This window comes from Fundulus heteroclitus, chromosome 16 (assembly GCF_011125445.2).
Source record: "Fundulus heteroclitus isolate FHET01 chromosome 16, MU-UCD_Fhet_4.1, whole genome shotgun sequence".
NCBI lineage: Eukaryota > Metazoa > Chordata > Actinopteri > Cyprinodontiformes > Fundulidae > Fundulus > Fundulus heteroclitus.
In genome coordinates this window covers 35,768,537-35,780,545 of record NC_046376.1, presented here as the reverse complement: position 1 = coordinate 35,780,545, position 12,009 = coordinate 35,768,537, and the positions used below count along the sequence as shown (strand labels likewise).

At 43.0% G+C, this 12,009-nt stretch overlaps 1 protein-coding gene across 2 annotated transcripts in view; it reads left to right on the top strand.

Moving 5' to 3' along the window:
• The window catches only part of LOC105937949 (carbonic anhydrase-related protein 10), a 249,376-nt gene that overhangs the window by 103,392 nt on the left and 133,975 nt on the right, over positions 1–12,009 (top strand). For both annotated transcript variants that reach the window (XM_036148578.1, XM_036148576.1), the window contains exon 3: positions 7,302–7,444. In XM_036148578.1, coding sequence (XP_036004471.1) covers positions 7,302–7,444 — 143 coding nt within the window. The remainder of the gene's footprint in view (positions 1–7,301; positions 7,445–12,009) is intronic.

Here is a 12,009-nt window from a genome sequence, read left to right as displayed (position 1 = left end):
TCTGGCACCTGCACTCTGGAGGAGACAAGTATAAATAGAGCAACCCACAGGTGTGGAAGTGCCACTAATTAGAGGCGTCACAGGTGCATGACATCAGGAGATGATTGCTAGAGCAGCACAGGGAGCAGAGTGAGACGTAAGCAGTCAGGAGCAGAATCACAGCAAAAAGCTGTGAACGTGTTTCCATTCAATTCTCATGGAGGCGGGGGACATTGAGTCTGAATGGACCATGTTCCGCGCGTCTATTGTTGAGGCGGCTAGTCGGAGCTGTGGCCGCAAGGTTGTCGGTGCATGTCGCGGCGGCAACCCTCGAACCCGCTGGTGGACACCACCGGTGAGGGAAGCCGTCAAGCTGAAGAAGGAGTCCTACCGGGCTTTTTTGGCCTGTGGGACTCCGGAAGCAGCTGATGTGTACCGGCGGTCGAAGCGGCAGGCGGCTCGGCTGGTCACCGAGGCAAAAACTCGGGCGTGGGAAGAGTTCGGAGAGGCCATGGAGAAAGACTTCCGTACGGCTTCGAAGCGATTCTGGTCCACTATCCGGCGTCTCAGGAGGGGGAAGCAGTGCAGTACCAACACTGTTTATAGTGGGTGTGGTGTGCTGCTGACCTTGACTCGGGACGTCGTGTTTCGGTGGGCGGAATACTTCGAAGACCTCCTTAATCCAACCAACACGTCTTCTGTTGCGGAAGCAGAGCCTGAGGACTCTGGGTCGGGTTCTCCCATCTCTGGTGCTGAGGTTGCCGAGGTTGTTAAAAAGCTCCTCGGTGGCAAGGCCCCGGGGGTGGATGAGATTCGCCCTGAGTACCTTAAGGCTCTGGATGTTGTGGGGCTGTGTTGGTTAATGCGGCTCTGCAACATTGCATGGACATCGGGGGCAGTTCCTCTGGATTGGCAGACTGGGGTGGTGGTCCCCCTATTTAAAAAGGGGGACCGGAGAGTGTGTTCCAACTATAGAGGAATCACACTCTTAAGCCTCCCTGGTAAGGTCTATTCAGGGGTTCTGGAAAGGAGGGTCCGTTGGATAGTCGAATCTCGGATTCAGGAAGAGCAGTGTGGTTTTCGTCCTGGCCGTGGAACACTGGACCAGCTCTACACCCTCAGCAGGATTCTGGAGGGGGCATGGGAGTTTTTCCCAACCGGTCTACATGTGTTTTGTGGATCTGGAGAAGGCATTCGACCGTGTCCCCCGAGGGATCCTGTGGGGGGTACTCCGGGAGTATGGAGTACCGGGCCCTTTAATAAGGGCTGTCAGGTCTCTGTACGACCGGTGTCAGAGTCTGGTCCGCATTGCCGGCAGTAAGTCGGACTCGTTTCCGGTGAGAGTTGGACTCCGCCAAGGTTGCCCTTTGTCACCGATTCTGTTCATAACTTTTATGGACAGAATTTCTAGGCGCAGCCAAGGTGTTGAGGGGATCCGTTTTGGTGGCCTTAAGATTTCGTCTCTGCTATTCGCGGATGACGTGGTCCTATTGGCTTCATCAGGGCGTGATCTACAGCTCTCACTGGAGCGGTTCGCAGCCGAGTGCGAAGCGGCCGGGATAAAAATCAGTGCCTCCAAATCCGAGACCATGGTCTTGAACCGGAAAAGGGTAGAGTGCCTTCTCCGGGTTGGGGAGGATGTGCTGCCCCTAGTGGAGAAGTTCAAGTATCTTGGGGTCTTGTTCACGAATGAGGGGAAGATGGAGCGGGAGATGGACAGGCGGATTGGTGCAGCGTCTGCTGTGAAGCGGGCGCTGTACCGATCCGTTGTGGTGAAGAGAGAGCTGAGCCAAAAGGCGAAGCTCTCGATTTACCGGTCGATCTACGTTCCTACCCTCATCTATGGTCACGAGCTTTGGGTCGTGACCGAAAGAACGAGATCTCGGATACAAGCGGCTGAAATGAGTTTTCTCTGTGGTGTGTCTGGGCTCTCCCTTAGAGATAGGGTGAGGAGCTCAGTTATCCGGGGAGGACTCAGAGTAGAGCCGCTGCTCCTCCACGTCGAGAGGAGCCAGTTGAGGTGGCTCGGGCATCTGGTCAGGATGCCTCCTGGACGCCTCCCTGGTGAGGTGTTCCGGGCACGTCCCACCGGGAGGAGGCCCAGGGGAAGACCCAGGACACGCTGGAGGGACTATGTCTCCCGGCTGGCCTGGGAACGCCTTGGGATTCCTCCTGAGGAGCTGGCCCAAGTGGCCGGGAAGAGGGACGTCTGGGCCTCCCTACTGAAGCTGCTACCCCCGCGACCCGACCCCGGATAAGCGGAAGAAGACGGACGGACGGACGGAGGGGGGATTAAAAGGTTTATAGCCACATTATATGCTTTAAAAAAGGAACAAAATGTTTTGATCATGATAAAATAAGGTTATATACGGCAAGTCTCCATCCTGAAAATGTTTCGATGGTCCTTTTTGTGGATAAATATAGCCCCAGCACCGGGCGCGATTAATAAATCAAAATTAAATAATGCTGGACTGAGCCTGAGCCTCTGAAATGCCTCGCAGTAAAGCGGAAGCTCGGCATCATCGCAGACCAATCATTAGTTTTTCAATATAACGATCTAACAGCAAAGTTAAGAGCCTCAAATCAGATCATTTACTCACGTCAATCAACTCTGTGGTGACATCTGAGCTTCGGCATATTTAGTGTCCCCTTCAGTGAATACCAACGGTCATACTGTATTCCCAGCAGCATTCCATTTTCTTTCATTAGCCATTGGAACATTCTTCATTGTTTCACCTGGAGATGCTTATAGCCGTTAGCCACTTCCTTGTTTAGCCCCTGCTGTGCATACACAGTACATTACAATTGTAGCCGGGTGGTAAATTTTGGTTGAATAAGTGTACTGTTCAAAGTGTTGGTTTTCTTTTGTATACCGGTAGCAATGCTATTGAATTTTTTTCACATTTAAATATGTTCAGGTAGTTGGTCTCAGGCGTTGCACATTTTGACCACCAGAGAGCAGTGTTTCAAGGTGATTATTGTTTCCCAAGACGGGAAAGGAAATACATCTTGTCCTCTTCCTGTGTTGCTATGCTATGTGCTGAACTTGGACACAGACATATTTACATAGACGCCACGTCGTTGGGTGGGAGGCGTGCCAACAGAGCGGCCATCTTAGGTCAGACCAAGCTGCGGTCAGAGTGAATACACGTCAATTCAGGAAAGTGGTACATTACGTTTTCAGACACTCTGAATCCGGTGAATTCTCAACCGATTTCCAGATAAATTAGCTGATTGAAAACGTCACCCGTTTAGGGGCTATATGAGACCAATTGATTGAATTAAATGACTTTCTAACTTAATAAATAATTTGGATTTTTTATTCACAGTTAGCTAACTTCCATAGTTACATCCCAGGATGCCCAACTTTTGCTCCGCTTATGGGTGCGCAATGATTTATGCGGAAAAAATATTATAGACTATTTTTCTTTTTGCTATGATTTTGTAATGTCTTTGATTCTAAGATTAATTATTTTGTTTTTTGTTGATTTTTTTTCACATTGCGGTTTGTCATTTTATCATTTTTAAATGGTGTTATTGGCACCTCTGCTCTCACTTGTCTGTATATAGTTTTGCTGCTATGTAGATCAGTGCTGCTGTCATCGCAATCTCTTAAAAGGTGGCAGATGGTCACTGATTAGTCTCTGTTTTTGTACAGTTTAAAGTGCCATTTGTGAATGTATTTACACATGAAGTAGGAAGCTACCCGGTTGGATCCCATGTATGATAAAAGGGATTGCGATGAATAGTCTATCTATCTATCTATACTGTCATATATATATATATATATATATATATATACACACATACATTTATCAAATTAATATTAATATGTAACCGTAAAATATATAACTGCGTGTACATATCTCATGCAGTTTGACTTCAGTTTAAATTGTTTTGGTTCTGAATAAATATGAGTAATCTGTCTGAAAGGTCACAATCACTGTGAACATATGATTAAAATGAGATCTGAGCTGCCTCCTCTTCATTCTGATCTATGGTCTGACCCAAGATGGCCGCCCTATAGGCAATGGGGCGTCTACGTATATAATTTCTATGAACTTGGAGGTGAACTGTACGTGTTTTATCTGCAGTAGATAATTTTGGCAGAAAATCGGTAGGCCATTTCATTAAAGGTATACTATGCAACCGGGGTTGATTTTCCAGCGAGGCTCCCCCCAGAGGGCGAAAGTAAAAGTGCACTGTCATAAAGATGCTCAGCTGTTCTGGTTTCTCCGCCAAGCCAGGCGCAGTTGTTTTGAGCTTAACAGACAGGCAAACGCAACGAAAAGTAAAAAAAACAGCAGTACAAACAATGACTAACACAGTGAAAGTATGAACATCAGGGCTTGCCGCAGCGCTACCGCCTCGCCAACATTAAACAAAAAAATAAATAAAAATAATAATAATAATAATAATAAAAAAACAAACAAAAAAAACCTTGCGGTTCTTTGTTGTTGCTTTTGCGCGTGCATATAGTGAATGGCAGGGCAAAAACACATGGAGTTCTCGCCGTAAAGCAAGACCGACTCTCGCGGTCTTGCACCAGACTTCTGAGCCTGTGGGTGTGGGCCGAGGGCTCTTGTACGGTATTTCCCCCACAGACCACCAGGGCGGCCGAGAAAACCTTTGTTCGACCTGAAATGACTCATTTAATCATCCAAAATGGTATGGAACACATTAATTAACTGAAAAATGTTGCATAGTATGCCTTTAAGAGGGAACTGAGACGTTGCTGTGGAATCCAGAGGCCACTGCCATATTTCTTGTTCTTGTCTTTAATATATTGTATTTTCTTTTTTTGGCCATTTTCTCTGTTATTTTAGAGATTGCCACATCCCATCAGTAGTTACCTAATATCTGGTACACATATCTTCTGATTTTTTAACAAAAGTAAGAAAAAAGACAGCTTTGTTTAATCTGTCTCAACTTAAAATAAAATATACTACACATTAAGAACCCCAGTTATTGTGTCCTATGAGGCTAAGTATTTCCCGAGTTACACAATCATAAATCATAAATATACATGATATACATAAATATAAGGCTTTACTTACTAACAAATTGAGCTAAAACAAAGCATAAAACACCGAAATAACAACTAATAATACGTCAGCAGAACATGATAATCTTTCATAAAAACTTTGTATGCAACAAAAGTTTATTGTCAGCATTAAGAAAATTATTTGGGTCACTCTTTCTTTGAAAACCCTTGGTGTATTAAGCCGAGTTTATCATATTAATTAAAAGCAGATTTGGGTGCAGGAAAGCTTGTTTTTGAGCAGAAGTCAGTGGATAGATGTTTACTATGAAATTAAAGAGAACATAAGAAGCATGGTCATGAAAGAGGAATGTGTTTTATGTCTGCTGTGGGAACGGCGCCACCTTTTGACTGATTGTAGTATCATCTCTGTTGCATGGCAACAGAGATGATACTACAATCATCTGTGTTGCTTGTTTGAGTGAAGTCAGTGGGTCCTGTGTGGATAGTGAGTCCCTAACTGTGCCAAGCAGATCAGCTGAGTCTGTGGCATTAATGATGAGTCTGCTTATTTGCCTTGCATACTTACCAACAGCCAGATTTATCATGTCATCTTGGTTATTGGAGATATTGGACTTATAAATCCTGATTTAAAGTGAAGATTTAACCCGGATGATGCAGGAAGTGACCCACTGGGTTTTTCACATCTTTCAGTATTATACTGAGTTCTGCTCTGTAGTCTGAGTTTTTCACTGTGCATCAACTTTTCAGTTGACTTTGCTTTGACATTTTTCTCCTTTGATTTCTTAGCTTTCTCTGCAAGCGTACTGAAACTTTTGAAAAGATTTTATTAAGCTTTTCTCAGACTTATGACAGCAAGGAAATTTCCAGCTTTAACATCAAGTCTGCATGGAGACCAAGTTTGATTCCTAGCACATTTTTTTTCTTTCATTGTATACTTTTACAGTTTGGTCAGACAACTCAGGATAAATGTTCAAATTGATCTTTATTGGCCAATTTAGTATAAGGCTGCGTTTGGCATTGAGTGTCCAATCACATCACCCCATTGCTATGCTGCCCAACACGTCATTGAGGGATGTGCACATGTCTACCTCCTCGAAGATGTTTTCTGCATGTCAGAAACAGAGGGTCTCTTACATTGGAGTCCAAGGGGAGTGAAGGGTGGTGGAGGGGCAGAAAAGAATCAAGCAGCAGCTGGCAGCAGCAGCAGAAACCAGACAGGAGGAGTGGAAATCAGGCGGGAGCAGTGCAGGAAAGGCAGATTGTTGCTAGAGATTTCCAGCTTAAATAGACATTCCCCAGATAATCAGTGTAGACGTGATGCATTCTGCAGAGAGTGAGAAAGATTGAAATGAAGGAACAGCACAGCTCGAGTTGCCTGCCCAAACTGGGCTTCACCTTATTTATTGATGGCAAACCCAGTACTACATGATCTTAAACAACCTCCAGCTTGGATTGAGTTGCTTTCATAGTTGGCAGCTATAAACAGCTGCTTATTTTTGAGCTGTGATACTCATACCTTTTGCAGACTATTGGCTGGGTTTATAATTTTTATAGCAGACATGTCCAGTTGCAAATAACTGCATTTTTACAGTTTTCTTCATGAACTGACTAAAGATGATGCTAAACTGTTTTCTTTTGTATTCTGTTCCCATTTCTGCTTTCTTTTGAAACCCTCCTCTTCTCACACTCTTTTTACTGCCTTACTAAATGAATGTTTTTGTCTGTACTGTTGCATCTTCACACACTAGGTGTAAAAATGGTTACAACTCCCACTCAGTCCTTTCTATATAATAGCTGGAGTGTACACACCAGCGCAGTCTTGGCAACCTGTGAGTATGATCTCGTCTCAAAGTGAACGTGCTGCAGCACAGAGCCTGAGATGGGAAGAGTAACTTTTTAAGTGTCATTAATTATTTAATCACACGAATCAGCAATAGCACTACTCTATTTTATGATTATTAGGTATTATAAAATCAATGTCTTTTATGTTTCATAATATGTTAAGCTATGCAAGCTGAGGTTGGTTTTAAGCTGTCCACATCTGTAAAGCATCACTGTGGATAATTGGCAGTAAAATAGAAAATGTATGCTACAGTTGGTAAAATGGGTTCCTTAGTTTGATAATAACTGTTCCATTAATATGGGTGCTGTTTTAGTCCAGCTTTGCAGAGGCCCTACTCACATTCAGGTCTTTCTAAGCTTCCCGTTTTCTCCTTTCACATCATGCTAAAGCTTCTCTGCTGCTTTCTCTTTGGATTTTAGCTGTCAAACTAAAACGTAACTCTGTCTTTGTCTCCCTCTTATTCTCCTCAACTAGTCCCATCTTTCTGGGGTCTGGTCAACTCGGCCTGGAACTTGTGTGCCATTGGGAAGAGGCAGTCCCCCATTGACGTGGAAACCAGTCACATGATCTTTGACCCCCACTTGACCCCTCTCAGGCTGAACACAGGAGGACGGAAGGTAAGGGCTGATTAAAACAGGAACTCTCCCATAGGATGGATGAACTGATGAAATGTTAACATCAAGCTGGCTTTCATTCTCAACCAGCTGCTGCACCAGCAGCTCAAAACATCAACAACACATCACTGTCCCCTCATTAAAACACAAGTAATTAGAGGCTGAAGCGTCAGACTAAATAGGCCATTAGTCTTTTTTAAACCAATCAGTTATAACTTATAAGTGAAAATCTTGTCTGAAGAAGGTCCAACATGTCTGTTTTCTTGTCGAAGATCACATTGTAAAGCTATATTTGGTGATCTCCAGGTTGCCTTTTTTGTCCTGGTAATTAGAACCCGGAGCACTTCTTCTTGATATCCATTGTCATAAATGTTTGAGGATGCAGAGGAGTTGTTCTGACCAGCCTTGATGAGTTTTGTTATCTTTGAGAAAGCTCACAACGATGTCTCTCATAGTGTCCTCTAAAGCCTGCTACATACACGCTTCATGCATATGCAGCAGGCTACCTTTACGTGAAGCAAGACTCTTGTTCTCACTCTTGCAGAGAATTACGTCATTTTGTCTCTCAGCCCTGTCTTGGGGGATTACGCTGCTTGTTCTCGACACAATATCTGGGCAGAACATTTTTCTTGCGGGGTGTCTGACTACTGTTTTGTGATTGGACAGGATTTGTGTGTTCAAGTTGGAAAAGTGTAAATGTCTCACGTATCAGTCAAACTAAACACTGTTGTTGCGCTGTTGAACTCTTGTGGTTCAAAGCAATAGTTGGTAATCCTGTTCAGAAACACTTTTTTTAATACTGGGTAAAATGGTTCTTCCATCCTGAAAGTAGCAAATACATTAGGTATTTACAAAATGGTAGTGGGAGCTGCAGGTCTGTAAAAACTCTAACCAATGCATGCCCTTCGGTCCAAAGGGCATGGATTTGACAATGTTATTCTTGCTTTCATTCCCCTCTGTCCCTCAAGTTCCGGGGTATCACCTTATCTATTGGTTGTCCCACATGCCAATCATTCTGACGTGCTCATGTAACACCAGTGTTCGTGGTCGTTCCTTCATAGTCTCTGATTGCTGACTGCGCATGCGCACTTTAAAATTTATGTATCTGGTTAGGTTAGCAGCTAGGTTAGCGGTTGGCTTAGTGGTTAGCCATTCACTGTAGCTCCACTGCTGTCACAGTAGACTTTGAACATGGCTGAGAGTCGCATGAAGCGAACCGTGTTCATGTTTATGAGAAGAAGAGGAAGGGCTCAGTGGAAAGAAATAAGACCAGAGTGGATTTGGGAGATTTTTTTAAGAGCGGAAGAGTGAGGTAAGCCGGTCTTGTGCAAGCACAGTTATTCAAAAAGGGATTTGGGGAAGCTTCCAAAAAACATCATTGGCCCTAGCTTTAAGTTGTTGAACTTGTTACTTCCATTTACTTTAACTCAACGACTTGTCCAAGTGTGGCAGTCCCACCCCTGTAGCACTGCACGTCCCCGGTGTTCACAGTCTTTCCCAATAGCGCCAGAGCACTCCATGAGCTATTGTTTCTGTCTGCTCCTCTACATTCAGCTCTGTGCCTGCCCTGCTCAGCTCCCTCTCTGTGCCCCCCTCCCCCGCCTGTCCTCAATCGATCTTCATCGATTGCAAATAACAGCAAGGTTAAAAGATTTTGTTTTCTTCCTCTTTTCCTGTCATATCTGCCATTATGGTGTTGTCTGTCAAATTTCCAAACTCTTAAAGTGGGTGTGATGTGTGCTGTAGTGGGGCAGATTATGGCAGCTGAGCTTTGGGCAAACAATTAATTGACGAGCCAAAATTAACGTTTTGCCACCCCGGCAACAAGAACAAGTTCTCATGGAGTATGTAGCAAGCTTAAGGTGCCAGCTTCTTCTCCACCTGCAGGGGGATGCTGGTGAATGCAGGGGCCTGGGCTTGCCAGTTCCTTTAATTAGAATCCAGTTCAAGGAATAAGGAATGGGTTCTGATTGGCAAAGTTTCCAAATGAAACCCTGACTCTGGAACCTGTCTCATTGAGAGTGGCTGGATTACCTTGTAGTTGGCCAGGGGAATAGGTGCAGAGATACTCACAACCCACTGGCTGAGTGCCTCTGCATTGACTTAGCATTTAGCTGCTGCAAAACAGAAAAATATAGACTTGGCCATATTCTGTATACAACAGGCAAAAAGATAAAATTTACCAGTCTAATAATAACGATGCAAAAAGAGAATGGGTCTTGCATTCTGATCTTTCATCAAACAGCAATGAGCAAATTCTTTGACAAGATCCTCTTTTGTTTTTCCTCCGGAGCAATCTCTCTTTCACTTTTTCTTTGTCTATATCTCAGATATAGTTTTCCTCTTTTTGCTTCACTTGGCCATGACAAACTTCGACTCGAGGATGAGAAAGACAGAAGCACAGTAAGGTTAGCTCTTGTGTTTAAGGGGAGCTCAGACTGTGTCACTAGAGGTCACATGACCTCGTGGTCACATGACCCGTTGAGCGACAGAGCCAACCCTCTCAAGTTACATAGGTGAGTTTTTGAGAAGGGCAGCCCACACGGAGTATTGATTTGTGCCAAGTGCTGTGTATTGACCTGAAAAATCATTTAATATATATTTCAAATTAAACTAATACTTGGGTCAAAACTTACTATAATAGTTGGACTACTTGCTAGTGTCAAAGAAACAATATATGCCTCTGAATTTGATTTGTATCAACACCTTTACTAAAAGAGTTTGTCCAGTCTCATTACTGGTGCCTTATCTAGTGAAATGCAAACTATCAGAAGTGGAAATAAACAATCTATTACGGCAGCTACTGCTACACAGCCACTTTGGATTTTGTGTTTCAGTACACATGCATACCAAAGAAAAAGACCCGAATAGATAAAATTTTCAGGGGCAGAAATAAGTGCACACTACTGGGGTCCATCGTGCATCTTTAAAAGGATGACAACTAAACAAAGACGGATCCCAGCTGTCACTAAACTCTGCTCTTTAAAGAAATTAAGGTTTTTCATGCAGCTACAGCAGAGAAAGAAAGATGGACTGAATCTGAACTTTACATGAGTATTTTCAACTCCGATAAGGTACATATGATAGCCACTCTACACTGAACATAATTACAAGCTGAATGCACACTATTGTTACTGGAGTAAAATCAGCTGACCTCCAACGTCCACTGAACCCAAACCCAAAGCTATCACAGCTGCTCATGCAGCATTCAAGTACAGCTGGGACACAAACTCGTCTAAATATCCAAACATCTCCAAGGTGATTTAAACAGGTTTCGTTCTCAAATAAATGGACCGACTTTTTTTAAAATGTCTAAACATCAACACTGGCTGTCTTCAAGTGGTTATATTGTTATCGGTCATGGTTGCTTATACTGGTCTGAAGAAAAATATTTTGAAAAAGATATTGAAAATAAATACAACCAACTCTCCAGTCATTTCTATACTTCCCACTTTTAATGTTTTGGAACATACTAAATCAAATTAAATTAAGAAATTGAAAAAGATTGCTTTCACACTGCTGGCCAAATAAAAGAAGCATATTTTTGTTTCATTTATCTTGATTGAAGCATACAGAAAACATATCAAACCATGTTCTTTGTGCAATGTTACACCCCTAGTTATAATAAGTATGGTAAATACTAGCACCTAATTTCCTTCAAATTTAAAGATTTGGCTGCATGAACACCTTTTTTGGTCAACTTAATGAGCAAATAATTACCAGTTGTTACCAACGCCTCATTTACGGCGTTCTTTGTCCCGTTCAAAAACAAAATTGGCCACAAGGCTTTCTGTTTTTGATGAGGGCTATGAAGTATCATGGGATTGAGCACCACATTATTCCCACAGAGACCAGTGTCAGCCACTAATCATGGCTGCTATGGCTCCAGTTGTTCACGCAAAATATCATGAGATCACATGAGTGACAGCAGAAGCTTAGGCCTCTCTAATCCTAACCAGTAGGGAATGTAGGTCAGCCAGGCTAATGAAATATCTGAATCACTGAGATACTGTGCCAGAGCTCATTTCAAACACATTTGAATGAAGATAAATACAAATCCAAGAGCTGTTCCCTGATTGGTCTAATTTATGACAAAAATGCAGCAATTTCACTGTGTCATGTTGTTCGGCTTTGATCAAAACCTCATACACGTACAAGCATAAACCTATGTTTCCCTGTCTCACAAAGTGCCAAAATATTTCAACTCAAACTTGCACATTTGTGGGTTCAATGCCTCTTGAAATATCTTAGGTGTAAGATTAAAATAAGATGATTAAACCCTGAGAGTAATCAAGAGGAAAGAACTTCACAAACATACTTTGTGAGTCTGGCAGATTGTTATTGTACCAACTGGTTGTCTTGACTACCAGCAACTTAGCTGCAGTGATGTGCAAAAATGATTCACATCCTTGACTTTTTACAATTTACATCTCATTACAGACAAGAAGTTCCAAACATTTGCCTGGAATTTTATGTGACAGTCCAACACAAAGTAGTGGATACTTGTGAAGTTGTATAAAAATTATTCATTTTGTAAATCTAAATATTGTTCTGCTGGAAGGTAAACC